We start from the raw sequence: 25399 nt of genomic DNA, 5'->3' as shown, positions 1-25399 counted from the left end.
GGGGGTGTGTGACCCCCCCACAGCAGCGACCCGTAGAAACAAGGCACTTTTATTGGGAGCCGGCAGCACCCCCGATGGGGCTTCACCCCCGCCCCGGGGCTCCCAGCACCGCTGCTCCTGGGGCGGGATCCGGCCCCAGCGCGGGGTGGGCGCTGCTCCCATAACACCCCCGGACAGCGGGGAGCCCCCCGGGGAGCGCGGGGGGCACGGCTACATCTCGCGGGGGGCGTCCGGGGAGCGCAGCATCCTCTTGGTGGAGGTGGCCAGGCGGGAATAGTCGTGGGGGATGGCTTGGGGGGCCAGCAGGGGCAGGTGGTCCTCGCGGGGCTGGCGGCGGAACAGGGGCGGGCGGCGCTGGCTCTCGCCGTCCTGCAGGGACTGGGGCAGGCCCCGGCCCTGGCTCTCGGGCAGTAACATGATGCTGAGCACGGCCAGGATGGCGAAGGAGGCGAACACGACGTGGTGCAGGAAGAAGCCGCGGCTGTTGGGGATGGCGGTGATGGGCGCCGCGGCTTTGCCCACGAAATTGGCCCCCAGGACCAAGCCCAGGGCGGCGCCCCTGCGGGAGGAACACGCTCAGAGGGGGCCCTGCCCCGTGCCCCCCGCTCCGGGCTGGCACAAGACGGGGGCAGCTCCCCCTTACCTGACCACGGTGGGGAGAACCTCGCTGGCAAAGAAGATGCTGAGCATGGTGACGGCGTGGGAGGCGGCCGTGCCCACCACGGACAGGGTCAGGACAATGAGCTCCAGCAGGTCTGGGAGGGGGTGAAGCACATCAGGGGGCAAATCCCGCACCCACCTCGACAGGCACGCCGGGGGTCCCGCCGGGGTCTTACACTGGGTGAGTGCCAGCAGCAGCAGGGAGGAGATGCCGGTGAGGACGGTGCAGAGCAGGAGGATGGCGCGGCGCCCGAAGCGCTCGGCAGTCAGGCACACGAAGAGGCAGGCGGCGGCCTCGGTGCCCACCAGCACCAGGTGGGAGGAGAAGAAGTGGGGCAGGTGGGGGACCAGGTTGCGGGTGAAGCAGTGGCGGATGCCGGAGCCGATGAACCTAAGGGACAGCGGGGTCAGGGGGCCGCGAGTGGGACCCCCCGCCCCACGACCACCCTGCCGCCATCCCCCGGCGCTCACGCCGCGAAGCCGAGGATGACGCCGTTCTTCCAGATGACCCTGGTGCTGCAGATCTCGCAGACAGAGTGGTACCGGGGCCGCGGGGGCCCCTCGGACAGGGCCTCCAGCTCTGCCGGGAGAAGGGAACCCAGGGTAGAGCCGGCTCTGTCACAGCACCCCCAGAGGCACGGCTCGGAGCCCCCCACGCACCCGTGAGGAGGCTGTCCTGGGGACAGTTGTCTTCGGCCAGCGCCTGCAGGGTCTTCCTGGCCCTCTCCAGCTGCCGCGTGGCCAGCAGCCAGCGCGGTGACTCCAGCAGCAGTGCCGGGCACCTGGGGCACGAGTGTCGGGTCACCGGGCTCCCCATGGGCCTGGCCACCCTCCAGCACTGACCTTCCCACCCGGCTTCAAAGCAACGCTGCCCAGAAACCCTCAGCTTCAAACCTGAGCAAACATTTACCCAGGGTGGGGAGGTTCCCACTCCTCTGGAGAGCCCCGGGTGGCCTCTGATCCCCACCGCGGCCCCGGGCAGGGTGTGCCGGGCTGGGACCGGGGCACCAGCCCCGGGGCACAGCGCAGCCCCACGCAGCCCCCTGCCCGGGGAGGGAGTCCTTACCACCAGCAGGCGGCCAGCAGGGCCAGGATCATGGTGACAGCGCCCTGCAGCACCCGCCAGTCCCGGCACAGCAGGGCCAGCCCCGGCAGCAGCAGCTCCCCGGCGATCCAGAAGAATCCGGCCACCATTGTCACCCCCAGCCGGTGCGGGGGGTCACACAGCTCCAGCCCTGGCAGGGGGGCAGGGGGCCACAGTGGGTGCCGAGGACACGAAGCATCCCACGCCCTGGAGCATCCTGCGCTCCAGACTGTCCCGCACCCTGGCACATCCCACAGCCCGGAGCATCCCTGAGCATCCCGGAGCATCCCGGAGCATCCCTGAGCACCCGCAGTCCCCACAGCCCCCTGGACGCCCCCATCACACTCACGTGCCACGTAGAGGGCGAGGAAAGCTCCTGCCAGCGCGGCCCCGAAGAGCAGCCGTGCCACCAGGACCATGAGGAAATCCACAGCCAGTGTCACGCCGAGCCCCAGGGCCACGGCCAGCGCCAGGGACAGCAGGAAGGTGGGACGGCGGCCGAACCTGCCAGGGACGGGCTGTGAGAGGGGCTGGGCACGGTGGCCCCTGCCCGCGGGGGCTCCCCGGGGACCCCCACTACCTGTCACAGGCCAGGCCGGCGGTGACACTGCCCAGTGCCCAGCCCAGCAGGTGCGTGCTCTGCTCCAGGGGCACCTTCCAGCGAGAGGCACACACCAGGTCCCACTGCGGGGGACACAGCAGGGAGGGGTCAGCGTGGGGGGCTTGGCAGACCCCCTGGCACTGCCCACAGGGCCGGGATGGATGGGCCTGGAGGGCTTCTGGAGAGCCTCCGCCCCACAAACAGAAATGAGGGGACAGATGTGAGGGGACAGTACTGGTGACTCCAAGAGCCCTGGACACCCTCCAGCCCCTCAGCTCCAAACCCATCCATGGGATCGTTCACCTCGCTCCCCCTGCACACCCAGAGCTTTCCCGTGGGATCCTTTACTGGAGTCCCCAGCTTGCTCCGGTGGCTGGGACCCCCCATTTGCTCCCCCCGGCTCCTCGCAGGTATTCACCCCCCAGCTTTCCCAGGTCTCTCCCTTAACCCCTCCTTTACCCAAGGGAACCCTCAGTCCCCTCCAGCAGCGCAGGCTGCCCCAGCCCCGGGGGTCCCCCGCTGTCCCCAGCCCCGGGAGCCCCCCAGTCCCACCCCCCAAACCCCACCTGTGTGACGAGGTTGGCTCGGAGCCCGGCGGCGGGCAGCGCGTAGTGCCAGCCGCGGGTGCAGGGCCCGGTGCCGTTGGGCCGGGGGTCTCCGTGAGGGTACCGGTACAGCTGGCAGGGGCTCCAGCCGCCGCGGAGGCGCGGAACGGCGGCGCGGAGCAGCGCGGGGCCCCCGAGGCGGCGGAGCGGCGGCGGCAGCAGCGCGGTGTCGGGGCGGCAGCGGCGCGGGGGCCCCGTGCCCAGCGCCCACCCCAGCGCCCAGCCCAGAGCCAGCGCCAAGCACGGCACCCACCCCCCCCCTGCCCGCCGGCCCCGCGGCCGCGACCCCCCGAGCGCCATCGCCGCGGCCACCGGCACCGGCACCGGCAGCGACACCGGCACCGGAACCGGCAGCGACACCGGCACCGGCAGCGACACCGGCACAGGCACAGGCACAGGCACCGGCAGAGCGCTCGGGGTCGGCGCGGCCAGGTGGGGCGGCACCGGCCGGACCCGCCCCGCGGCACCGCCCCGAAGGCTCCGTCGGGAACTCGAGCCCCCAGCCCCGGTTCGGACCCCCAGCCCCGGTTCGGACTCGCCAAGTCCCGGTTCGCTCCCCCGCGATACGAGGCGCAGTCCCGGTCTGATCGCCCCTCAAGCCTGGTTTGCCCCTCAGCCCGGTTCACAAACCCCAGCCCCGGTTCGCTCCCCGCAACACCAGACCCATATCCCCCAGCCTGGTTTGCCCCCTCCCAAGCCCCCCACTTTGGTTCTCCAAGCCTCACCTCAGCCCCAGTTTGTTCTCCCCCAGCCCTGCTCGTCCCCCAGCCCCGATTCACCGCCCCCACCCCAGTTCCCCCCACGCAGGGTGCTCCAGACCCCTCTCAGACCCCTCTCGGACTGGGGGACCCCCCGGCCCAGCTGCTGTCGGGGGTCCAGGGGTGCAGCCAGGGGTTCCAGGACCCATCTGTGAACACCCACAAATGCACCCAGGTCCCCCCAAACCTCAGAGGGGCCAGTGGGAACTGTGACACCCCCTCGGGAAGGGAACGTGTTGGCACCACGTGAGCCTGTGGGAAGAGCCAGCAGAGCAGCCAAACTGCAAACAGCCTTTATTTCCCTCTTCCTTTTAAAATCTACTCACAAACGTGATTTCTGGGGGCAGCAGCATCACTCGGGTGCTCAGCTGCAGACCTGTAATGGTGGAAAAACTCCATCTACAAAATCACGTTGAAAATCACACTAAAAAAAAAAATCCCATCTGCATTTTTTTTCTCCCATCTGAGGGATCCACACCCCCGCACAGGTCTGGGAGTTACAGCACCAGGAGGAAAACTGACCCTGGGGACTCCCAAGGTCACCAGCACCGCGGGCAGATGAACCTATGGGACTTTCCAGTTTTAGACACTCATAAAAGGCCTCTCTGTGACTACAGAGACAAATTTATGGCTGTTTAACAAAATAAAGACCAAGGATGGAAATTAATCAAAGAACAAGTGTTACCTGTGGCTGCTTTTTTGAGGCTTCTAACACAGGAGCAGCTCCCGGTCCCAGCATTTGCTCCAGTGCCCCACCACACCCATCCCACAGCCCAGGACAAGGATGGGAGGAAAATCCCTCTGGCTGCAGCTGGGACATGGCACTGCCCGTCCTGCTGTGGCTGTGTGAGCCCCAGTCCCGGTGCCAAGGCAGGGGCTGAGGGCTGGCCAGGGAACAGTGGGACCCCCCTGGTTCTCCAAAGCTGTTGTGATGTGCTGGAGTGAAAACCTCCAGCATTCCCCTGCCCCAACCGTGGAAAATTCAAGTGGCTGCAAAGCTGGAGGCAGCGAGGGGGAGCTGGGGGCTGAATCCAGGGGTCCCCTCTGGTCCCCCCAGCCAGGAGATGCCAGCAGAGGAACAAGTGGCATTTGGAACACCTTTGCTTTCCAAAGTGGCTGAGACACTTGGCCAGCAGGAGGACCTGGAAAACCCAACTGAGGAAGTTTGAGATCCCAGAGATGGCAGTGGGGGCCACCTCTCACTCCTGCCTGGGGCTGGCAGCTGCAGCCGTCAGGAGAGGCTGGGCAGGAGGAGGAAGGAAGGCACGGAGGTCTTGGAAAGGCACTGGGATCTGCCTCCAGCTGCATCCCTGAGCTGCTGAGTGAGGACCGAGCTCGCCCTGATCCACCCATCCCTGTCCAGACTCTGCAACCCCAAAACAGCTTCTCCTGCTCAGTCACCCTGGGGGCAGTGAAGTCACCAGCACAGGAGGGTCCCCTCTCCTCATGACCCACCCCTGGAGGGTTCCAACCCCACTGCACACAAAGGAATGGAAAAGAGACAGTGATGTTTAAAATCACAGAACAGCTTGGGTTGGAAGGGACCTTAAAGCTCATCTTGCTCCGTCCCCTGCCAGGGGCAGCTGATCTGGGACATTTTTTCCTTTGACAGGGAAACTGCTGCCCAGGGTGAACTATAAATACAAAGATAATTTTAATTAATTTATTTATTTCTTTACACATAACTGAAAGTGATGTTACAGTACATAAGTTATTTACAACTGTGCAGTAATGTGTTGCAAAATAAATTATCTAGAAGGCAGCAAAAGTACATTGTTAATGTATATAAAAACTGTACAGCATTTATGGGATACAATTTTTCTTTATATGAGTATTGGCTCTGTAGTGTTTTCAAGTTATGTTCTCAGAAAGAGAAACGAAATGCCCAAGATTAAAGGAAAAAATATATAAACCACGTGGATTTTACTCCATTAAAAACACAGTTGGCAAAGTCCTTTCTCTGCGTCGCCGTCTCCCCGGCCGTGCCGCTCCGGCGTCTCCTCTGCCCGTCCCCAGCGGTGGCAGCGGCTGCTGTGGGGCCACCGGCACATCCCGGAGCTGTCCCCGCTCCGGAGCCGCCGCTGCCCAACGTGGACACACTGTCCTTTTGTTTCTAATTGTTGTTTGTTTTTTTTTGTGATTTTTTTTTTTTGTAGTATTTTTTTTGTTTTGTTTTTTTTTAGACATACCCATGATGGAACGAGAAACTCAAACACCCCCCCCCTCCCTCCCCCCATGGTTTCCTACTGCAGCTTCTCCGAGAGGAGATCCGGTGGAAAACAGAGAGCTGGAAATCACGGTGTTCACAAGTACATGGTTCACGTGGTTGCTGGCCCCGCTCAGCAGCTTCTGCAACACACACACGGTGTCCTTGGCCTCCTCCCTCCGCGCCTCGGCCAGTCCCGGGGCCGCTGAGCGCCCGCTGCCCGCGCTGCCCGGAGCCTCCCCGCCCGGCCCGCTGCCCCGCGGAGCCGCGCCAGTCCGGAAGCGAGGGACACGTCGTGAAGAAAGTGCAATTATTTTTTCTTATTGTTTTGTTTTCTGCCGATAGCTGCTTCCTCCTCCTCTGACCAGGGATTCATCAGCAAGCGGTTAAGGGTGAATGTGAGCTCGACCGCCCGACCTCGGAGCGCTCCCGTCCTTGCCAGTGTTCAGTGATGTCTCCTGGGGTGGAACTGTCATGCCGGCAAGAGCACAAAGTCATCGTTCACGTCGACCATTGGCACATAGAACGAGGGCACCTCGTTCACGCAGAGGGATTTGTGCCCCGCGGGGTCCAGCTCCTGCACCTTCAGCTGCCACTCCATCCTCTGCACCGCGTTCAGGGCAGCTGCTTCGTGTTGCTGTCGCATGAGCAGGCACGTCTGGATTGGGAAACAACAGCGGGATGTGAGGGCTGAGCGGCAGGCCCAGGCAGGGGACAGACACACAGTGGGCACAGTGTTAAATGCAGCAAGGGATGCCACACACAGGACACCTGGGTTTGGAACGTCTGCCGAGCCCAGCTCCGGCAGGAGCCCAGACAAAGTTTGGGTCTGAAAGGCCTCGTCATCCACTCCCACGCGACACTGCCCTGGCAATCTCCGGCCACCCACTCTGTGCTGGAAACCACTAAGGCAGCTGCCTCAACCCTCCTGGAATGCCCCTGCCTGGAGCACGGGGCTCCCACAGCTCTCACCTTCATCCGGTCGTACTTGTCATCCACGTCCTGCAGCCAGGAAATGAACTGTCGCGCGTTGAAACGGTCTCTGACCGATTTGTTTTCATCTCCCTAAGGACAGGACAGCCAAGGGAGGGGCACGGGATTAGTTTTGTACTTTAGGCAGTTACAGGTCTCACAGGCCATATTCAGGCCCCTCACACTCCTCAGAACTGCGGTGCCTGCAGGGACGGAGGACGCACATCACTGCTGCCAGCTGCTCCTGCAGCCCCCTCCAGGGATTCAGCCTCAGACGGGGATGCTCCCATGTGCACACACTCCCTGCTTCTCCTTGTTTTGCAGGGGATCTGTCCATGTCAGCCCATGACAGCACCTGCAGCTCTCTGCCTCCTCCAGCTCACGCCAGGAGAGCAGCAGCACAGACACTCGGCTGGGAAATGCCGACGGGTAAATCAGAGCTCCTGGATCAATACGGAGCTCGCTAATAAATCCCAGGATCCTGTCCCTGCCCAGGATCTCTCCTGCAATGCAGCAGTGTAAGGTTTCTCTTCCCTTCCTTCCACAGCAAGAGACACCCCAGAGTGCAGCAAAGGAAACCTTTCCAGTGTGCAGATGATCCTGCCCAAGAAGGATGGAGGTCCCAAGAGTCACTGATACAGCTGAGCCATCTCTGCCTCTAACAGACGTGAACTCCCTGTTTTCCACATTCCTGGATCTATTTCCTCCTCTGGCACACGTGTGGGAACTGAGGCAGATTAGGCAAGTGATGTTCCAAGCCATGGAATAGTTTGGATTGGAAGGGATCTTAAAGCCCACCTCATTCCACCTCCTGCCATGGGACCTTCCACTACCCCAGCTTGCTCCAAAACGCATCCAACCTGGTGTTGGACGCTTCCAGGGATGGAACAGCCACAAGTTCTGTGGGCACCCTGTGCCAGGGCCTCCCCACCCTCACAGGGAACAATTCCTTCCCAATATCCCACCTAACCCTGTCCTCTGGGGGAGGTGACATCCTGCACCCGTGTGCTGTGGTGGGTGACCTGAGCAAGGAGAGCACCAGTAACTCCTGCCTCCATCCTTCCCTCCATCCCTCCAGAAAAGCCCATCTCCCTCAGGGTCTCACAGAGCCCCTGAGACATTTCCTCACTGCTGAGCCAGGCACTGACCTGATTTTCCAGAGGCATGTTGTACACCTCGGAGTCCAGCAGCATGGTGCAGGCACTGAAGGGCACGGCCTGGTTGGCAATGGTCCTCGCTGCCCGGCAGTGCACCCTCAGGATCTCCTGCTCGCAGGAGACGATGAGCTTCTCCTGAGGAAGAGCAGAGCAGTGAGTGTGGCAGCCTCAGCCTTGCCAGCAGGGGAAATTTGGGGTCTGCTGCCCAGCTGGAGTGTCCCCTTACCCGCTCGATGCTGTGCTGCAGCCGCAGTTTCCCCCGCACGGCCTCCTGCTGCTTGAAGAGCTCCTTGAGCGGCTCCGCGAGCGACGGCGGCGGCGCGATCTGCGGGCACAGACACAGGTGAGAGCAGGACCTCTGTGGGGCACTGCCCGGGGGCTCCCCGCCCCCCAAAATGTGTGCTGGCCACAGAGGAAGCAGGCACATCCCATGGGGGGCCTATGGAGACCGGGGAGAAGCTCTGCCAAGGACAACGTCCTGCCAGTGCTCAGACTCAGGGAGGGCAAGAACAACCAGAGCCTGACCCGCTCTCGTGCTGCAGGGCAGGGTGTGCAGCGAGGAAATGGAGCCTGCTCACACTGACCCTTCTCCTCCAGCCTGGATTCACCTGCAGCACCAAGTTTATTGAGGCATTTGTATTAGTGAGGCTGCTCCTGCAGCAGTGAAATGCTGATCCCAGTGTCAAGGCAAAGAGCAGAGCTTGGGAAAATGATGGCAGGAGTTTAGAGTCATCTTTTTCCCGTGCTCCCGGTTCATTATCCTGTTACTACACTGCTGCAGGAGCAGTTTTACCTTCCAGCCTCAAATCCAGTGGATTCTTACAAACTTTGCCCTAAAGCCTGACCAAACCTCTGGTCCCTCAGCACAGCCCAAGGTCTTCTCTGCAAAAATGCAACAACTCAGGGGCTGCATTTACCACACAGCCAGGCAGTTACCGAGGCTCAGGTTTGGTGTCATGTTCTAAAGGCAGGTTGGGCACTGCAAGGTGGTCACAGGGCAAGGGGGTAACTTGGATGTGTTTGTAACAGTGAGGGGGAACAGCTCCCGAGGCTGAAGAGAGAAGGTGACTCACCACTGGAATATGGAGCTTGCTTAGGGGTTTGCCATCCAACAGGTAGGAGCCCGTGTAGGTGACGTACTCAGCGTAGCACTGTGGAGCTTGGGGAGTAATGTAGCACAGGATTTTCCGCTTCTCCTCAATCTTCTTCCTGATCTGGAGGTACTCGAAGTAGGGGTTGGACCTGTCGCTGTGGTAAGGTTCGATGTCGTCCAGTTTGATGGCATCGACGATAGCTGCCAGTGTCTGCTGGATCATCTCCCTCGTCTGCTGGGTGGACGTGTTGATCTGCTGCTGCAGCTGCTGGTTGGAGCGCTGGAAGCGGCGCTTCCGCGGGTGCTGAGCCTGGGAATCGTCCTCCTCCGTGACGCGGCCTTTGGCACGCGTGACGGGCGCAGAGACGGGAGGAAATTCCTTCTCGGATGCGGCGGCGTTCTGCTTGTTTTGGTTGGCGAGCATCTGAGCCCGGTTCCTGGTAATCCGCTGAGGAATCTCTTCTATTTTGGGTGGTTTGGGAGCTTCTGCTACTGGTTTTTGTACTGGTTCAACAATTTCTGCTTGAGCACTGGCGGGAGGCGCGTCCCCCTGGGATGGCGGGGCCTGGCTCCCAGCACGGGCCGCGGCACTGTCCTGTGGAACACCGGCCTCGGAGCCGGCCACGGGCACGGGACAGGGCTGGGAGCTGCCCTCTGCCACCCCACCAGCCGACGACAGCTCCTCGTGCACGGCCTCCACCTCTTTGCTCTCCGCCTGCGCAGGCTCGGACGGGGTCTGCTGGAAAACCTGCGCCTCCGAGTCCTCCGCTGCCTTCTCCTCAGCTGCGTTCAGCGCTTCCGAGGCGGCTTCTTGTGCTGCCACTTCTGGTTTCTGCTCCTCTGCTGGTGGCTCTGTGTCCGTGGGCAGGGTGGCCGCTGCCTGGCTGCCCGGCGGCTCCTCCGGCTCACCGGACGCTATCACGGACACGCCGCCTTTGATGATGCCAGCGCTCGGTTCTGAAGCTGCTGCTGGGCTCTCCTCCACAGCTTCCGCCTCCGTCATCTCCGTCTCTGCAACGTCCTTAGGCTGGAGTGGCAGCTCTGGGAGTGAGAAGGGGCCGAGGTCCAACTCATCCTCGGTGTTGGTGAAGGGGTCGGGCCACGTCACCGCCTCCTCCGCGTTCGCAGGTGCTGCGTTGCTGTTCTCCAAATAGTTGTTTTCTGGTGCGGTGACAACTTCGGCCTGAGGTTCTGCTGGCACACACGGGGGCTCTGGAGGGATCTCTGGTGCTTCTTCTGAAAGAGGCTTGCAGTTGTTGAAGAAGGTGTCTAACCTAGTAGGGGACATGTATGGAGCTTGCTCTTCGGCATTTGCAATTTCTCCTGGAACTGCTTCCTCAGGCTCCTCCTTGACTTCCTCCAGCCTCGGTTCCGACACTGACAGAGGGTACGAGATGGGAGAAACGGGGTAGGAAGTCTCTGTGGGAATGAAGGCTACCGGCGCGGGATGAATCGGCTCTAGGGAGCAGAGCGGAGGTTTAGGGGACTCGGAAAACCTCTGTGGAGATTTCATCAGAAGCTCTGAGCCCATGGACCAGGTGACAGAGTGCTCTGTGGGGTTGCCCATCAGGCTGGGAGGAATGGCGGTGTCCGGGTTTCGGGAAGGAGGGTTATCCCAGTCTATGTTGTTTTGTTCGGGCATTCCTGAACTAAAATGGTTCTCCTCGATGGGTGGTAGGTAGGTGGATTCTGGTGGCATGATGGAGGCAGTGGCTTGCTGCTCCTCTGTGGTATCCAAGGGCATGCCAATGTCGGGGGGAAGAGCACTTTCCACTGAAGGAGCCAGCAACTCATCCCTGTGCGAAGGGGAGGATTTTGCTTGTAAACCAGAGAAGACACTTTCGGGCGACTGCGCGACCCCGCTGACGGCTCCCGGTGCGCAGTGCAAAGCTTCCACTTTGGGTGAGGAAACTCCGTAATCTGGGGAATAATACCCAGGAGACAAACACTGGAACTTCTCAGCAGGAACAGAGGGAACGGGAACTTTCTCATCCCCTATATGCAGCCCTGGAGAATCATAATTTGATGTTGCTGGGACACTCTGCTGTCTGAAAAACTTATCTCCAACACTGAATTCCTCTTCGGGTGCCCTCCTGATATCCACTGAGATGGAACGGTAGAGGTTTGAGGAGGGTATGGTGCGAGTTGGGGTCTGACTGGGGTTCTCGGGGAGCCCGCTGGAAACGTTGGTGTATCGGTCGAAGAAGGAAGGAGAGCAGGCGTTCATGGACATGGTGGAGATGGGCAGCGAGTGCTGAGAGTCTGCGCACTCGAACATCAGGTCCGTGTAGTCCTCGTTGCTGCACGATGGAGTCCTGGGTGTCTGCATCACCTCCTCGTAGCTCGGGCAGGACACGACGGATGCCGGGGTCGGGACGCCCGTGGGCCGGTTCTGATCTGGCCTGGGAGATGCTGGGAGGATCTCCTTCAGCTGAGGACCCGTGATCCAGTCCTTGGAGTCTGTCCCCACAGCAGGCTGTGCCTTGTTTTCCGGTGACAGAATAGGAGTCAGGGGACCCAACTCTTTGAGTTTCTTGTCCTTGAGCTGCGTGTCCAGTGTTAGCGGCTTCTTGGTTGGCAGATCCAGGCTCCTCTTGCGCACATCCTCCGAGCTTTTAAGTTTGTCCTTTAACTTGGGGTCTCCAGACCTGTGCCGCATTTTCTCCATCTGCTTCATTCTCTCCTTGTGCCTTTTGTGGCGCTCCTCGATCTCCAGGTCTTTCTGGCTCAGCATCCTCTCAAAGCTGGTCATCATCAAATCACCGTCTCCCAGAAGTTTCTCCCGTGGTCTGGCATCCTTCTTGCTGCTGTCTTTGGAAAGGGTTATTTTTTCATTCCCGTTGCTGATTTTTATGGACTCTGATTTGTCTTTGTCTTGATTCTCCTTAAGCTTCTCCTTCAGTTTGGTTTCACTGAATTTGAGGTTGTCCTCCTTGGACTTATCTTTAAAGGTGGTAACTTGAGGCCCATCCTTATCTTTGAGTGTTGACTTTGGCTCATCTTTGTGATGTTTAAAGAAACCATCTGTGTGTTTGTCCCTATGCTTTTCCTTTTCCTCCTTCCATTTTTCCTTGTGTTTATCCCGCTTCTTTTTCTCTTTAGCTGTGCTGATGGTGCTGGAACCGTAAGTCTTTTCTTTCTCTGCCTTCTTTGACAGTTCTCTTTCAGAATCATTTTTATCCTTCTTTTCAGAAAATAAGTAATCAATGCTCTTCTCCGGTTCCTCATCAGCGTCTGCCTTCATGTTGTACGAAGAGCCAAAAGCCTCCCCATCCACAGAGAAATCCTTTTCATAATGAGTGGAATCCTTTCTGCTGCTGGAGTCCTTGAATTCTTCTGATTTTTCCTTTTTCTCTGTCTTCTCTTTCTTTGCTTTTTCTTTCTCGTGACTTTTCTTCGAGGAAGATGAGGAATGTCGGTGCCTCTCCTTCTCCTTGAGCTTGTCCTGAAGGCAGGGTAAAGGGAGAGAGTCCTTAAACTTTTCTTCAGCAGCATCAGTCAGAGAGAGGTTAGAAGACTCGAAGAGGCTGGTGAGTCCTGGCTCTTGCCCTCTGTCCGTGAAGCTGTCAGAGGAGATCTCGCTGATTTTGTCATTGGAGTCATCCCTGTAGTCGTTCAGAGCCTCCTCCTCCAGTTTCTCCAGCAGGCTCTTCTCCGACTCCCCTCCTTTTGAAGACTTCTTCTCTTTGGAATGCTCCTTGTCTGGCTTCTCCTTATGTTTGCTTTTCACCTTGTCGTCACTGGTGTGTTTCTTCTCAACCTTTTCTGGGAGCTTTTGCTTGTTTTTCTTCTCCTGAGTGGAATCTATGGACATTCTTTCCTTCCTGTCCTTGTACTTCTCACTGGAGTCTTTATCTTTCTTCTCTTTGTGTTTCTCAAAGGAACTCTTCTCCTTCTTCTCCTTTCCCCCTTCTGATGTTCCTTTGTCCTTTTTCTTCTCCTTGGACTCCTTATCCTTCTGTTTCTCCGAGTGCTGCCGGTCGGACGAGTACTTGCGGTGCTTGTCGGGGTACAGCTCCTTCTCGGCCGCCGCGCCGTCGTCCTTGTCCTGCAGGCTGTCCAGGCGATGCATCTCGCTGCCGGCCGAGTCGCCAACCTTGAACCCACTCAGGCTGTAATCGTCCCTCTCGTCCTCGCTCTCATCCGTGAAGATGTCAGCGATGCTGTACCAGCTCTTCTCCTTGCCTTTTTTCTCATCCTTCTTCTCAGAGAAATCGTCTCTGTCTGTGGAAAAGTTTTTCTCTTTCTTCTCCTTCACCTGGTCAAAAGAACTCTTCCTCTCCTTGTCTTTGCTGTGAAGATCCTTGTACTTCTCCTTGGTTTCTTTCTTCTCTTTGAAACTCTTCTCTAGTTCTTTGTCCTTCAGGATTTTCTCTGGAGCAGCTTTTTCATTTTTCTCCTTATCACCCTCTTTGGATTTTTCCTTGTATTTTTCTGGCTTCACTTTTTCTTTTTTTTCTTTATCAGGAGCATCTTTCTTCTCCTTTTCCTTCCCAGAATGGTGCCTCTCCCAACTCTCCAGGGTTTTCCCACTGAACTCAGGGTCAGACTTATCCTTGAAGAAAGTTTCACAGCCATACTCCTTGAAGTCATCTCGGTAGGGCTCCTCCTGCTTCGTCTTGGGATCTTTCCGCTCTTTAGAGCCGTCAGAGGAATCTTTTCTGTCTTTGTTGGTTTCACCTGTGTCTTTTTCTTTCCGCTCCTTGCCAGTCTCCACAGAATCCTTCCTTTTCTTATCCTTTTCAGGCAAATAACTGGGAGTAACTTTATGTCTGTCTGTTTGGTCCTTTTTCTTCTCAGAGCTTTTCTCCACATAATCCCTCTCCTTTTTCTTTAAGAAAGAGTCCTTCTCATTCCGCTTCTCGTTGTACTCCTTCTTCTCTTTAATTTTATTTTCCTTTTTCTTGTCTTTAATTTCCTCTTTCACAGGTTCTATGATTAGTTTTGCCACGGTGTCATTTTTAATCTCCCTGAAATCCGTTATTGGAGAATCCCAGCTGTCCTCACCCTTGAAATCGAAGGATGAATCAGAGGACAAGTCTGAAAACCACCTCTCCTGCTGATCGTCCGAAAGGCTGAACTTTGTGTCCTCGCTTTCGGCAAACTGAGTTTTGTTATTGAACTCATCAAACCCAGACTCGTCCCTATAAAGTTTTTCTTTTTTGCATTTTTCCTTCTCTTCCTTGAAGGATTTTTCTTTCTCTAGTTTAGAAACCTTCTCCTCCTTCAGCTCATTCTTCTTCTCAGATTTGGACTGCTTGTCCTTTGACTTCTTCTTTCTCTCCTCCTTGTGTATTCTTGGCTTCTCCTCCTTGGGAGATTTCTCCTTGACAGGTTTCTCTTTTTCTGATTTACTCAATCCTTCTCTGAAGGATTTGCTCAGGTCTTTACTACCATCTTTGATTTTTCTTAACGATTTTTCCTCTTTTGAGGATTTTCCAGTCTCATCTTTAAACAACCACTCCTTCTCCTCTGTTTTACCTTTGGGGAGCTTTTCCTCCTTCTTACCATGTTCCCGATCGTGCTTTAACACTTTCAACTTGTTTTCGACTGGATTTTCTGTCTCTACTATCAAGCCTTTCTCAGGCTTTTGTTTAGAGTCCTCAAACTCAAAAGAAAATGTTTTGATTATTTTAATGTCTTGGCTGATGGGACACTGTCCCTTCTCCTTGTTTTTATGTTTGTGTTTTGTTTTATGCTTTTTAACAACCTTGCCCTCCTTGTCCAGCTTTGGAATTGCTCCATCCACATTGCTATGGAATGAATTCTTTTTCTCAGAAACAGTGTTGTGGGGGGTGTTTTTCTTTTTGTGCTCTGGTTTCTTCCTGACTGGCTTTAGTGACTCTAAGCTCGAGTCCTCGGACGAGTAGTCTGACTCGCTCGTCAGCCTCGTCCTGGTGGAGTCCGATAGGGAACTGACGTCTGACCAAGCTGGAGAAGATATGGTTTTCCAATTGTCCGTCCTCCAGTGCTTGGAATGCTGTTCTGTAAGATTGGGATTATGTTTCTGGGAGGCTAAACTCCCATGTGAAGAGGTCGATGAGGCAGACAGAGAGTTAAACAAGGAGGATTCCTTTAGCACTAGCCTTGAGTCCTTTACACAGCTAGAGCTCTGTAGAGAGTCTCTATCATCCTCCTCACTCTCCACGTTTTCACTCTCTGATTCAGAGGAACAAAACTTGTCATTTTTTTTGCCAAACCGAACCTCTTTGCTTTTTGTCTCCTTCTTCCGCTTCTTTTTTACTTTGCTTTTCTCCTTGGGTGCCTTGGTGCTGGCAGGCTCCCGAATTTTGCTGCTGGGCAATATGGAGTGGGTGGAGAGGCGCAGCTTCTCCCCCGTGCCCACGGCCACGCTGGTCTCCTCCTCGTCCGAGCTGTCCGACAGGATGCGGTGGGCAGCTTTCTTTGGTGTAATTGTGTTATTTTTAGTATAAGTTTTCACTTCCATTTTGGGTATGGAAATGAAACTGTTTGCTTTAGTCTCTTTCCTGTAATCCTTTTTCAGCAAATGTTTGTCATCGACCGGCGGGACCCGGTCCTGCTCATCATCCTCATCGAATTCATACTCATCCTTCACCGGGGTGATGGTTTTGGGGGGCTCCTGGGCCTTGGGCTTGTGCTTCAAACCCTTCTCAAACTCTGAGTCTGTGTTATTGCCATCAACGGAGCTGGAGGGAGCGAAGGAAGGAGCATCCTCCTCTTCTGAGGTCTCTGCAGAGAGAGAAGAACAGCGAGTCAAGGACTGCCACGGGTTGTGGGGAGGGACCATCACTGGTCTCCTCCACACACCAACCCCTGCAAACAGCCCTGGTGCCCTTTGGCCTCACCCAGCCTTTGCAAGTTGGCAGCCAACAGCTCAGAATACCAGGTTGGGGGATCTTTTTGGAAGGAAGCTTCTCCAGCTCCAACCTGCATGGGGTGTTCCTCAAAACAACATCCTGGGGCTATCATGAGAACTTTGGAACAGGGTTCCACTGCACACAGTGTAGGTCAAGGCTCCCAAAAGACTGAAAACTCTAATTTGCACTAATTAAAACCTGCAGAGTGTCCCACTCTGGTGGCACTGGTGGAAGAGACTCTAGCAGGGACAGCCTGGAAGCAGAAGGTGAAACACCAGTGCTGGGACAGCTGAAGGACAGGAACACAGGGCAAACCTCGTCCTCTCCACCAGAATTACCCACATTCCAAAGGTAAGACATCCATTTACCTGCAACCAGGGAAGTGATCTCAATGCTGGCTTCCAGGGCAAACAGCCCCCCAAGCTAAAGCTGGTGGTTATGTTTGTCTGAATTTGGGTTACAGCTACGGGTGGGCTCCTGCCCACGGCAGCATCTGACCAGAGTCTAGCTTCACTGTCCTCTTAAGGTCTCTGTGTTAGCTGCAGGCCACAGCTGTCACTGCCACAGAAAGGCCAGTCTCACCTGTGGAGCTCTCCTCGCTGGAGGGGTACGTGGTCTTCCCCAGGAGCAGGTTCACCATGGTGGGAGAATTCGCTACTTTTAAAGGTGTCTCGCCCTTCCTGTTGCTTTGATGAGGATTCCCTCCATAATGCAACAACAATTTCACCACCTGAAAAGAGAAACTGAGGCTTGAAGATGCTCAGAATGTTTTGATTCCAAGGTTTTTTTTGCATGATTTTCATACATAACTACAGGAGTCCTGTCTTCAGGACATGCCTTGTGGTACTAACATAAGGGAGAAGCCCCAGTAACATTCCCAGGGAAGTGGTGGAATCACCATGCCTGGAAGCGTTCAAAAAACATTTAGGGACAGGGTTTAGTGGTACACTGGCAGCATCAGGTTAATGGTTGGGCTCGATGATTGTGGAGGTCTTTCCCAACCCTACTGATCCTGGGCAGGAAAGAAGGGGGAAGAACAAAGCCCAAAATCATACTCCTGTCCCAATTCCAGAAGAATGAACCATCCCCTGTGCACCAACTAAAACACTCAACAGCCCTGAGACAGGGAAATTCACACAATCAGGGAATAACTTAGGCTGGAAGGGACCTTCAAGCCCATCCCATGTCACCCCCTGCCACGGACAAGGACACCTTCCACTAACCCAAGGTGCTCCAAGCCCTGTCCAGCCTGGCCTTGAACACAAATTCCTGCCCGCTCCATGGGAAATGAGACAAAAATACCCAGAATCTCTGTGTTTTCACAGTGGGCTGCTCGAAGCACAAGTTTCCAGAAGAGCCATTTAAAGCACAGCAGTGAATCCCAGCACCCCGACCTTGAAGTGGCCGTTGTTGGCCGCGTCGTGCAGGGGGGTGTCATCGTCCAGCCCCTTGGTGTTCACCTCGGCGCCCGCCGCCAGCAGCTGCTTGGCCACGTCGTAGTAGCCCCGGTTGCAGGCCTCGTGCAGCGCCGTCCAGCCTGCAAGGACAGGGACACTCAGGACACGGCTTTCCCAGTGACACTGGGACACAGGGAGAGCCTGCAGGCTCAGCGTGCTCAGGGCTGTGAGCTCTGATGGCTGAGCTGTTTGCCCCGATCCCCAGGAAGGATCCTGTGGCTCTGGCCTGCTACTCCTGCCAGGCAGTCATAGAAACAATCCCACTTCTGCCTCTGGTCATACCGTGTGCTACAGTCAGAGCATCCGCCAGGCCTGACACAGCCCCTGGAAATGGAAAGTTTTATATGGGAAATGAGGAGAATTGCTGATGTCACGTGAAAGGCAGGTCTTAAATCCATTCCCCTTTATACCATCATAAAATGGTTTGGCTTGGAAGGTATCTTAAAGCTCATCCAGTCCCACCCCCAGCCATGGACAGGGACTCCTTCCACTATCCCAGGTTGCTCCAAGTCCCTTCCAATCTGGCCTTCAATGCTTCCAGCAATGGGGCAGCCACAGCTGCTCTGAGCAACCTGTGCCAGGGCCTCCCCACCCTCACTGGGAAGAATTTCTTCCCAATATCCCATCTAACCCTGCCCTCTGTCAGCATGAGGCCATTCCCTCTTGTTCTGCCACTCCATGATCCTGTGGAACATCCCTCTCCAGCCCTGTCTCAAGCTCCTTTAGGTTTGGCTTTAGGTTCCAATCCCTCTGTAAGGGAAACCCTGGTGCCCAGACCAGGTTTGAGCTCAGAGCTGCAGAAAGGGCTCGAGACAGCCCCACACAGATTTTCTGTGTGCTCTCCAAACACAGCAACACCAGCCTGGGCTCGGGGGGAAACCAAACAGCAGCGTCTCCACAGTAACGGCGGATCCAGCTCTCAAACCAGTCTCTGAAGAGCACAGAACAAAATATTTTATCGTGTTCAAACAGACTATTTTTAAGCAGAGCCTGTTTTGAAGTTTCCCAGCGCGGCTGCTCCGGTGTTTTGCTGATAGCGCCGTGGGAGCGTGTTCCGTTACCTTCACTTGGAGCCTTTGGAGGGGGCACCTGTGCCCGGAATTAATCACAACTGATACTTCAGTCTGGCACTGGGATTAATCATACGGGTGGAGGAACAGCCACAGCTATTTATAGCCCCAAAATCATGAGAAGAGAACAGCAAAGAGCAAAGTCAAGCTCTTGGACGTGCTGGAGAAAGGCTGATCCAGCCCCACCGAACGGAACCCTCATCACCCCTTCACCAGCATCCCATGGCTGCCTCCTCCTGCCAGGACTCAGGGCTGCTCCCATCTCATCCCACCCTAAGCAGGAGCTTGGCAGCACTGCTGAGGAGGAGGAGGTGGTACTACTCCTGAGCTGAGGGTCAGGATGGTCAACAACTCCTCCAACTTGGGAGCCTAACCTTGCCCTTCACAATCCCTCCCCATCAGCAGCACCCCCACATTCAGTCCTTAAAAACAACTCCCAAAATTTCACAGGCATCAGCCCCCCAACTCCAGAGCGATGACTTCACAAACCCACTCTCAGCAGTATTTCTGTACACATAATTCCTTCTATTTTAAATAAAAACAGAGCTAAACCAGCCCACCTCCCTGTGCAAATCCCCCTCCATCCAACACAGCAACCCCGTGGAAGGGCAGATGGAAATGGTCTGGAGTGGTCTGGTCAGTTTTGGTGTGTGGAGCTACAACAGCTCCAGGGATTCTCTGGATCCTTCCCAGGCCAGCTTCACCACCTCAAGCAGCCTGCACAGCCTGCGAGTTCTGCTCCCAAGCTCCATCAAAAAAACTGATGCTTTGGGGGATTTTTTATGTGGCTTCTTGCTCTTGTTTTGCTTTTTTGTTTTTTTTTCCTAAAGGGCAAAAAGACTTTTTTGTCTTCAAAGAGCAAAATCACAATTTTTGGCAAATCCCCTCTTTCCAAGGCGCAACCCATGTTAGAAACAAACTACTTTTTCTGCTGAGAATCCTTCTTGGAGGAGAAACATGCAACCAGGTGGGAAAAACGTTGGGATTCCTGGGCTGTTACCTGCAAAGTCCTTCACATTGACATCTGCACCCTCGATGATGAGCTCCTTGATGCGCCGGGCGTCCCCGCGGATGGCTGCGCGATGCAGCCGAGTCTCTCCTCGCTCGTTTCTCTTATTTACTTTATCTTTGGTTTTGGAGGCAGAGTTGGGAGTTCCCTTCTGACAAACTGTAGACTGAGAGGGATGCTTTGGTGTTGTGTCAACTGCAGGGAGGAGAGAAACAGCGTCAGGAGCTGCCATTCCACGGAACTCCTAAAGCCCTTAGAGGGAGCTCGCGCATCACGTTTCGACTCGGCTCTTCCCAAAATATTCACAAGGCAGCAAGAGGCAACCCAAGCTCTGGAGTGGATGTGAACAGAGCAGCCTGTGTGTGTCCCACGGAGATGGGAATCACGGGCTGCCAGACCCACTGGAGAGCTGCAGTCCTGGCAAACCCTGTGGGCAATCCCGTGATCCGGGAGCAGACAATGCAGCTCCTTACCCTCAAACCTCAATTCCCGAGGGAAGCGGCCTTTTACCAAGCACATGTGAGGTCTGACGGCCTTGGGAGGAGACTGCATTTCCTGGGAGAACACTGGAATGCTCTGCAGCTTTTTCCCTTTTATTTCTCCCCAATAACAGCAACACAAGCAGCGAATCTGGTGGTTTTTTGGCTAAAAGCTGCAGTGTTGTGTGTAGGATGCGGATGTGAGCACACGGATAGCACAGAGCCTCCAAAAACTGGGGGGAGGGCACGTTTGCAACAGATAAAAATTACTAGAACACAAAATCTGTGGTAAACACATTCCAGCTGTTCCACACCTCAAGTTACAGCTGTGCTGATTACACATCTTATCCCCTTCCAAGAGAAGAAACATTAAAAACGTACAGAGGATGATATTTTGTCTTTATTTACAATCCTCCTTTACTGAGATAGCCTGAGAGGCCAGTGGGAAACACAAAGCTGAGGTGGAGGAGGCTCCCATGGAACCAAAGCTCCAGCTGAGCAGCCAGGGCAGGCTGGGCTGGGGCTGGATTGGGCTCAAGGGACACTGGAAAAGGGAAGGGCAGCCAGAGCCACATGTGGATCCCAGTGACACCGTACCTGGAGTCACCTGCAGAGCCCTGTGGGAGCAGTGAGACCCCCCAGGGCCCCCCTGCACCATGCCAGGGGTGGCAGCTCAGCCCTGCTGCTGTACCTGAACCTCTGCTGACCCCGGGAGCCGGGAATTCTGGACATTTGGGATCCCCTCGCTGCAGCTCCCACCTGTCTGCCCACCCTTGGGAACAAACTCCTCCCCAGTCTCACCTGGGCTGTTTGCAGACTCTTCTGCTGTCATCTGCATGAGGAGAGCGACTTGCTGGCGCTCAGAGAGCGGGTACCCTGCGCGGATCCCCGAGAGGCCCATGCCGAAGAGCAGGCCAGGCTTCCTGGTGGCGGGCTCCTTTTTAATCCTCTTCCGCTCGGGACCCTGCTTCTCTGTGGGACAAGGACACAGGGACACAAGCCATGAGTGTCACTGGAGCCATGGTCCCGTCTGGGCACGGGACTGACAGCTCTGGAAAGCCTGTGCTGGGTGATGGATCCCCACGGTGATGGATGGATCCCTGCACTGGCAGCACTGGCACCTGGAGCAGCCACCCAAGCTCACAGGCTGAGGGTGCAGCTGGGACATGCCCTGCTCCTCCAACAGCCTCCCATTCTCCTCCACCACCCAAGAGCAGCATAGGACAGAGGGAACAGACCCTTTGAGGGGCCACAGCCGGTGCTGCAGCTCCCATCCTGCTCTAGGAGCCTCCAGGATTGCCTGGAGGAGCCCACTCAGACTGACACCATCACAGCACAGACCCAGCTGGAGGCACTGAATAGCATCAACAAGGAGAGAAAGATAACAGGCTGACAGCTCAAGAATGTGGCCATCACACCCATCATCATCATCATCATCATCATCATCAAAACGAGGAGGCTGCAGCCAAACAGGTGTGGGGAGCACCAGCTTGGTCCTCTCCTCCCAGAGTGGCTGCTCCCACCTGGCCCACAGCACCCACCTGCTCTCAGGTCTTCTGCAACCCTCTAAAAAAATCCCAAATAAACACAAGGGGAAGAAGAAGCCCCAGAAGTCCTTGGATTGTCATCCCAAATCCCAGCCTGACACTTGGTCTCCTAAATCATCCAGCTGTAAAGGCAGCTCCTGAGAGACCAAGAGCAACCACCCCAAACCACAGTCACACAACCATGGAATGGCTGGGTGGGAAGGAACCTCGAAGCTCATCCAGTCCTACCCCCATGGGCAGGGACACCTTCCACTATCCCAGGCTGCTCCAAGTCCTGTCCAACCCGGCCTTGGACACTCCCAGGGATGGAGCAGCTTCGCTGGACAACCTGAAGGTGCCTCAGTACCTTCACCATAACAGAGAGAAGCAATCCTGCAGCCTCTGGCAGCTCTGTCACGCTCCATGTGGGTCAGGGGCACGCGGCCAGCGGGACGGAGCCTGTGGTGCCTCCGCACAAAGTCCAGCGGGTCAGGTGGAACCGCCAAGGGACGGGGTCACACGTGGCCACCAGACTGTGCACCACGGCACAGATTTCTTCCTTCACCCACCAAACTGCAGCCCAGCAAAGGGCTCTGGCAGACGAGGGCAGCAGCGTGTGGGGATGTTCCGCTCCTGCCGCTCACAGCTCCGTGCCTGAGGCACAGCCGGATCCAGAAACCTTCTCTGGGCACAGTGCACGGAGCTGCCAACCTCTGCTGCTCAGGGCCACCTGGAGCAGGTGATTTCCATCCAGCCCTGCTCCCGGGATCCTGTACATTTAAGAAAGAACTGTTCCAGGGAGCCGGAGAGCAATGGCCACCCCTCTTCAAAGCGCTCTGCTCTTTGGAGCTGGGGCTGCCCCTGCATCCCTGGCAGTGCCCAAGGCCAGGCTGGACAGGGCTTGGAGCAATCTGGGCTAGTGGGAGGTGTCCCTGCCCATGGCAGGGGTGGAATGGATGAGCTTTAAGGTCGTTCCCAACCCAAACCATTCCATGATTCTATGAAATGCAAGCCCTGGAAACATGTCTGCATTGAAAGCGAATCCCAGTCTACTCTGAAACCACATTTTGGTCATCCTGGCAGCTGTAACAGAGCTGAAAGATGAAATCAGATCCCAGGACAGTTTTTTAATGGCTTAAAATAAAATTAAATCCAGTGTGCTTACGGGAAGACAACTTTGTCGGGGTGGCTCCAGGAGCCACGCTGCTGCACTGTGTCTCCCGCCAGGGGACACAAGGACACCTGATCCATGTGTGCAGCACCTCCCTGCTCCTCCTGAGACTCTGAGCTGCTGCTCCAAGCTGCTTAAAACCCTGCTCAGCCAGGCCTGGCTTCCCCCAGCCTTGGTCACATCCAGCCATGCCCCAAAGCCAGGCATGAAGACGCTCAAGGGGTCACATCTTGGCTGGTGCCACCAAGCAGAGCCCCTGAAGTACATGATGCCCAGGCCTGCTCTGCACGTACGGAGCCACAGTTAGAATGGGAACATTTTCATTAATATCCCTTGGCTGCTGCAGGTTGTCAGCACGAGCCTGGGATTTGCAGAAATTGATTATCAAGTTCAAAACGAAACCCCCTAAACTCCTATTCATTCTGCAGTTGCAGAAATTTCCTCCTCCACAGAACATTTAACATTACAAAGCATGTGATCAACAAGATAAAAATAAATTGGAAAGCGGCTGCCGCGTTCTCGCTCGCTATGGGGAGGCAGCCGAGGACTCGGGCTCGTGCCTCCTGCTGGGAAGGGCTCAAGGCCAGCTGGATGGGACCTGGAGCAACCTGGTGTGACAACCTACCCTAAAGGTCCAGTGGAAGGTGCACCTGCCCATGGTAAGGGTTGGAGATGAGCTTTAAGCTCAATTCCAACCCAAACCATTCCGTGATTCCATGGCTCCAGTGCTGGCACCCCGGTGTGGGCAGCGGGGCAGCCCCTGGCTCCCTGCACGGCACAATCCTCAGGTAATGTGGAGGGACCACATAAGGAAGATCCTTAATTGGGTCTGAAACATAAGCAGAGGATGGAGACAGAGCTGCTCCCATCATCATCCACCTCCCATGCTGAGCCTCAGCAGGGTGAGAGCCCTGCCTGGCGCTGGGCTGGCTCTCCCAGCCCTGGCTGGTCCCAGGCTCACAGAGCTGCACGTGTGTTATTCCAGCCCAGAGGATTTTACTCAGAGTCAGATTTGCAGCAGATTTAAAGGTGTCCCTGCACAGAGATCTCAGCTCTCCTGCCGGCTGCTCCTGTGCCTCCAATTAACCGCACCTCTGGAGCACCTTGCGGCAGCAACACGGAGAGAACTCACGGAGAGAAACTCTCCCAGTGTTACCCACCTCAGCTGACAGAAAAAAACCTTATTTGACACTAAAACCCCTTCAGCAAGCACAAACCCCAGAGACAGGGGGGGTGTGCAGGCAGGGAGCCCTCAGTGCCAGCAGGACCGTGCACACAGATCCCAGTGGGAGGAGGACCACGGCAGCCCACGGATGCTCCATGAGCCCGGGATCAGCCACACCTCCATGCAGCTATTTTTAAAGCAGCTTGTTTGCTGCTTGCTTCAGCCCTTCTGCAAACCTCCCGAGCATCAGCCCTGGTTTAATTCGGGGATCCTGCTCGGCTCTTCCCTCACGCTGACGCCAGCAGGAACCGCGTGCGCAGGCTTAAAGGGGAAAGCAGGAGCTGAGCCGGGAACTGCTCCTGCCTTTCCTCACGCCGAGCCCGAGAGGCTGCAAAGGCCGAGCAGGAGCACATTCCCAGGACAAAGGGGCTTCAGCATCAGCTTCAGGGTGGTTCTCGTGCCCACACGAGACTCCGAGCAGTGCTGCAATGGGGAGCACAAATCCAGAGCTGCTGGAAGCGCCTCGGCAGCTCCATAGGGATCCCAGGGCAGATTGAGAGGGATTCAGCGCTGCTGGGCCGGCTCTGTGTGCAGACACAGGCTGAGCCCAGCCCCAGCTGAAACGGAGAGGAGCAGGAGGAGAGCAGGGCGGCGCTGGAAAACCTCTCGGAGGTTTGTCCAACGCACGGTGAGGCGCTGGCAGGTCGTGGGGACGCCGGAGCTGCGCGGCTCCCCGCTCCCCACGCACACCCTGTAATGCAGAAAGCATCCGCTCCCACTGCTGGGCATGACAACACACGCACGGAACGTGGAACCCTGAGGAGAAATACCGCTCCCAAAGCAGCGGCTCGCGCCCCACGGCTCGGCCACGCCGAGCTCAGCGGCCAGAGGGGCTTCGTGAGCGCTGCCTGCCGAGCCAGCAGGACCAGGAGATCAATAGGAATAAATTAGAGCGGCACAGACAGCAACAGAGACTGCACTGCACCCCCGGGAGAGCGCGCGGGCTGCGCTCCCCCCAGCCCGGCCCAGCCTGCGTAAGAGTGACTCATTCCTGCTGCAGAACTTGGAGGGCATAAAACCTTTCGGAGCATGTCGGCTCAAAGCAGCGGAGAGCAGGTCCAGCCCGGCACCGCGGCCTGAGGATGCGCTGCCAGGCTCACAGGGCACCTGCAGTGTGGGGCCGTGACTCTGGAGGTGAAAGGCCGACGGTCCCACCACGAGCCGAGGCTCTGGGGCACTCCAGAACAGAAGGACAAGCAGGCCGAGGGGAAGGCTGCAGGTGGCAGGAGCGGCATGGAATGGGAAGCAGCACCACGGCACAGGTGGACAAACAAGACAGGGCAGCATGACAGGCCAGAGCACTCGGTGGTGAAGAGCTCAGAGGAGGGGGAGCAGGAGACCCCTGGAATGCAGAAGAACACGGCTCAGGCTGGGGGGACACTCTGGCACCAGGAGGTCACGGGCACACTGCAGAGCCAAAAGACCAGGGGCACAGCCAGGAGGTGCTTTGCTTTATCAACCTAGTGCCAAAAAGGAAAACAAGAGGA

At 56.6% G+C, this 25399-nt stretch overlaps 2 protein-coding genes across 3 annotated transcripts in view; both read right to left on the bottom strand.

Moving 5' to 3' along the window:
* Window positions 1–33: 33 nt before the first annotated feature.
* Window positions 34–3265, bottom strand: SLC22A31 (solute carrier family 22 member 31). The gene is made up of 9 exons (XM_014260568.2): window positions 2912–3265; window positions 2325–2428; window positions 2094–2248; window positions 1727–1895; window positions 1321–1442; window positions 1132–1240; window positions 837–1051; window positions 644–755; window positions 34–559 (listed from the first exon to the last, which is right to left on the bottom strand). The coding sequence occupies exons 1-9, from the start codon at window positions 3248–3250 to the stop codon at window positions 211–213; spliced, it is 1674 nt and encodes a 557-aa protein (XP_014116043.2). The 5' UTR covers window positions 3251–3265; the 3' UTR covers window positions 34–210.
* A 2092-nt stretch (window positions 3266–5357) lies between these two features.
* The window catches only part of ANKRD11 (ankyrin repeat domain 11), a 128568-nt gene continuing 108526 nt past the window's right edge, over window positions 5358–25399 (bottom strand). For both annotated transcript variants that reach the window (XM_005531886.3, XM_088062111.1), the window contains exons 5-13: window positions 20792–20962; window positions 19503–19706; window positions 17370–17512; window positions 16558–16705; window positions 9117–15847; window positions 8270–8368; window positions 8035–8178; window positions 6887–6979; window positions 5358–6572 (exon numbers count right to left, since the gene is read on the bottom strand). In XM_005531886.3, coding sequence (XP_005531943.1) covers window positions 6387–6572; window positions 6887–6979; window positions 8035–8178; window positions 8270–8368; window positions 9117–15847; window positions 16558–16705; window positions 17370–17512; window positions 19503–19706; window positions 20792–20962 — 7919 coding nt within the window. In that variant the 3' untranslated portion in view covers window positions 5358–6386. The remainder of the gene's footprint in view (window positions 6573–6886; window positions 6980–8034; window positions 8179–8269; window positions 8369–9116; window positions 15848–16557; window positions 16706–17369; window positions 17513–19502; window positions 19707–20791; window positions 20963–25399) is intronic.

The sequence above is a fragment of the Pseudopodoces humilis genome, chromosome 14 (genome assembly GCF_049639895.1).
Source record: "Pseudopodoces humilis isolate 2021_Gansu_Grassland_sample_001 chromosome 14, ASM4963989v1, whole genome shotgun sequence".
Taxonomy (NCBI): Eukaryota; Metazoa; Chordata; class Aves; order Passeriformes; family Paridae; genus Pseudopodoces; species Pseudopodoces humilis.
The sequence above is the reverse complement of the archived record's forward strand: the minus strand, read 5'-3'. Positions and strand labels throughout refer to the sequence as shown.

What these genes read in the sequence shown, in the direction of transcription:
- SLC22A31 (XM_014260568.2), bottom strand. Translation starts at nt 3,250, where the DNA reads ATGGCGCTCGGGGGGTCGCGGCCGCGGGGCCGGCGGGCAGGGGGGGGG. An exon ending in GAGCCAACCTCGTCACACAG is followed by an intron (nt 2,429 to 2,911) that starts GTGGGGTTTGGG and finishes TGTCCCCCGCAG; the next exon opens with TGGGACCTGGTGTGTGCCTC. An exon ending in GCCGGCCTGGCCTGTGACAG is followed by an intron (nt 2,249 to 2,324) that starts GTAGTGGGGGTC and finishes CGTCCCTGGCAG; the next exon opens with GTTCGGCCGCCGTCCCACCT.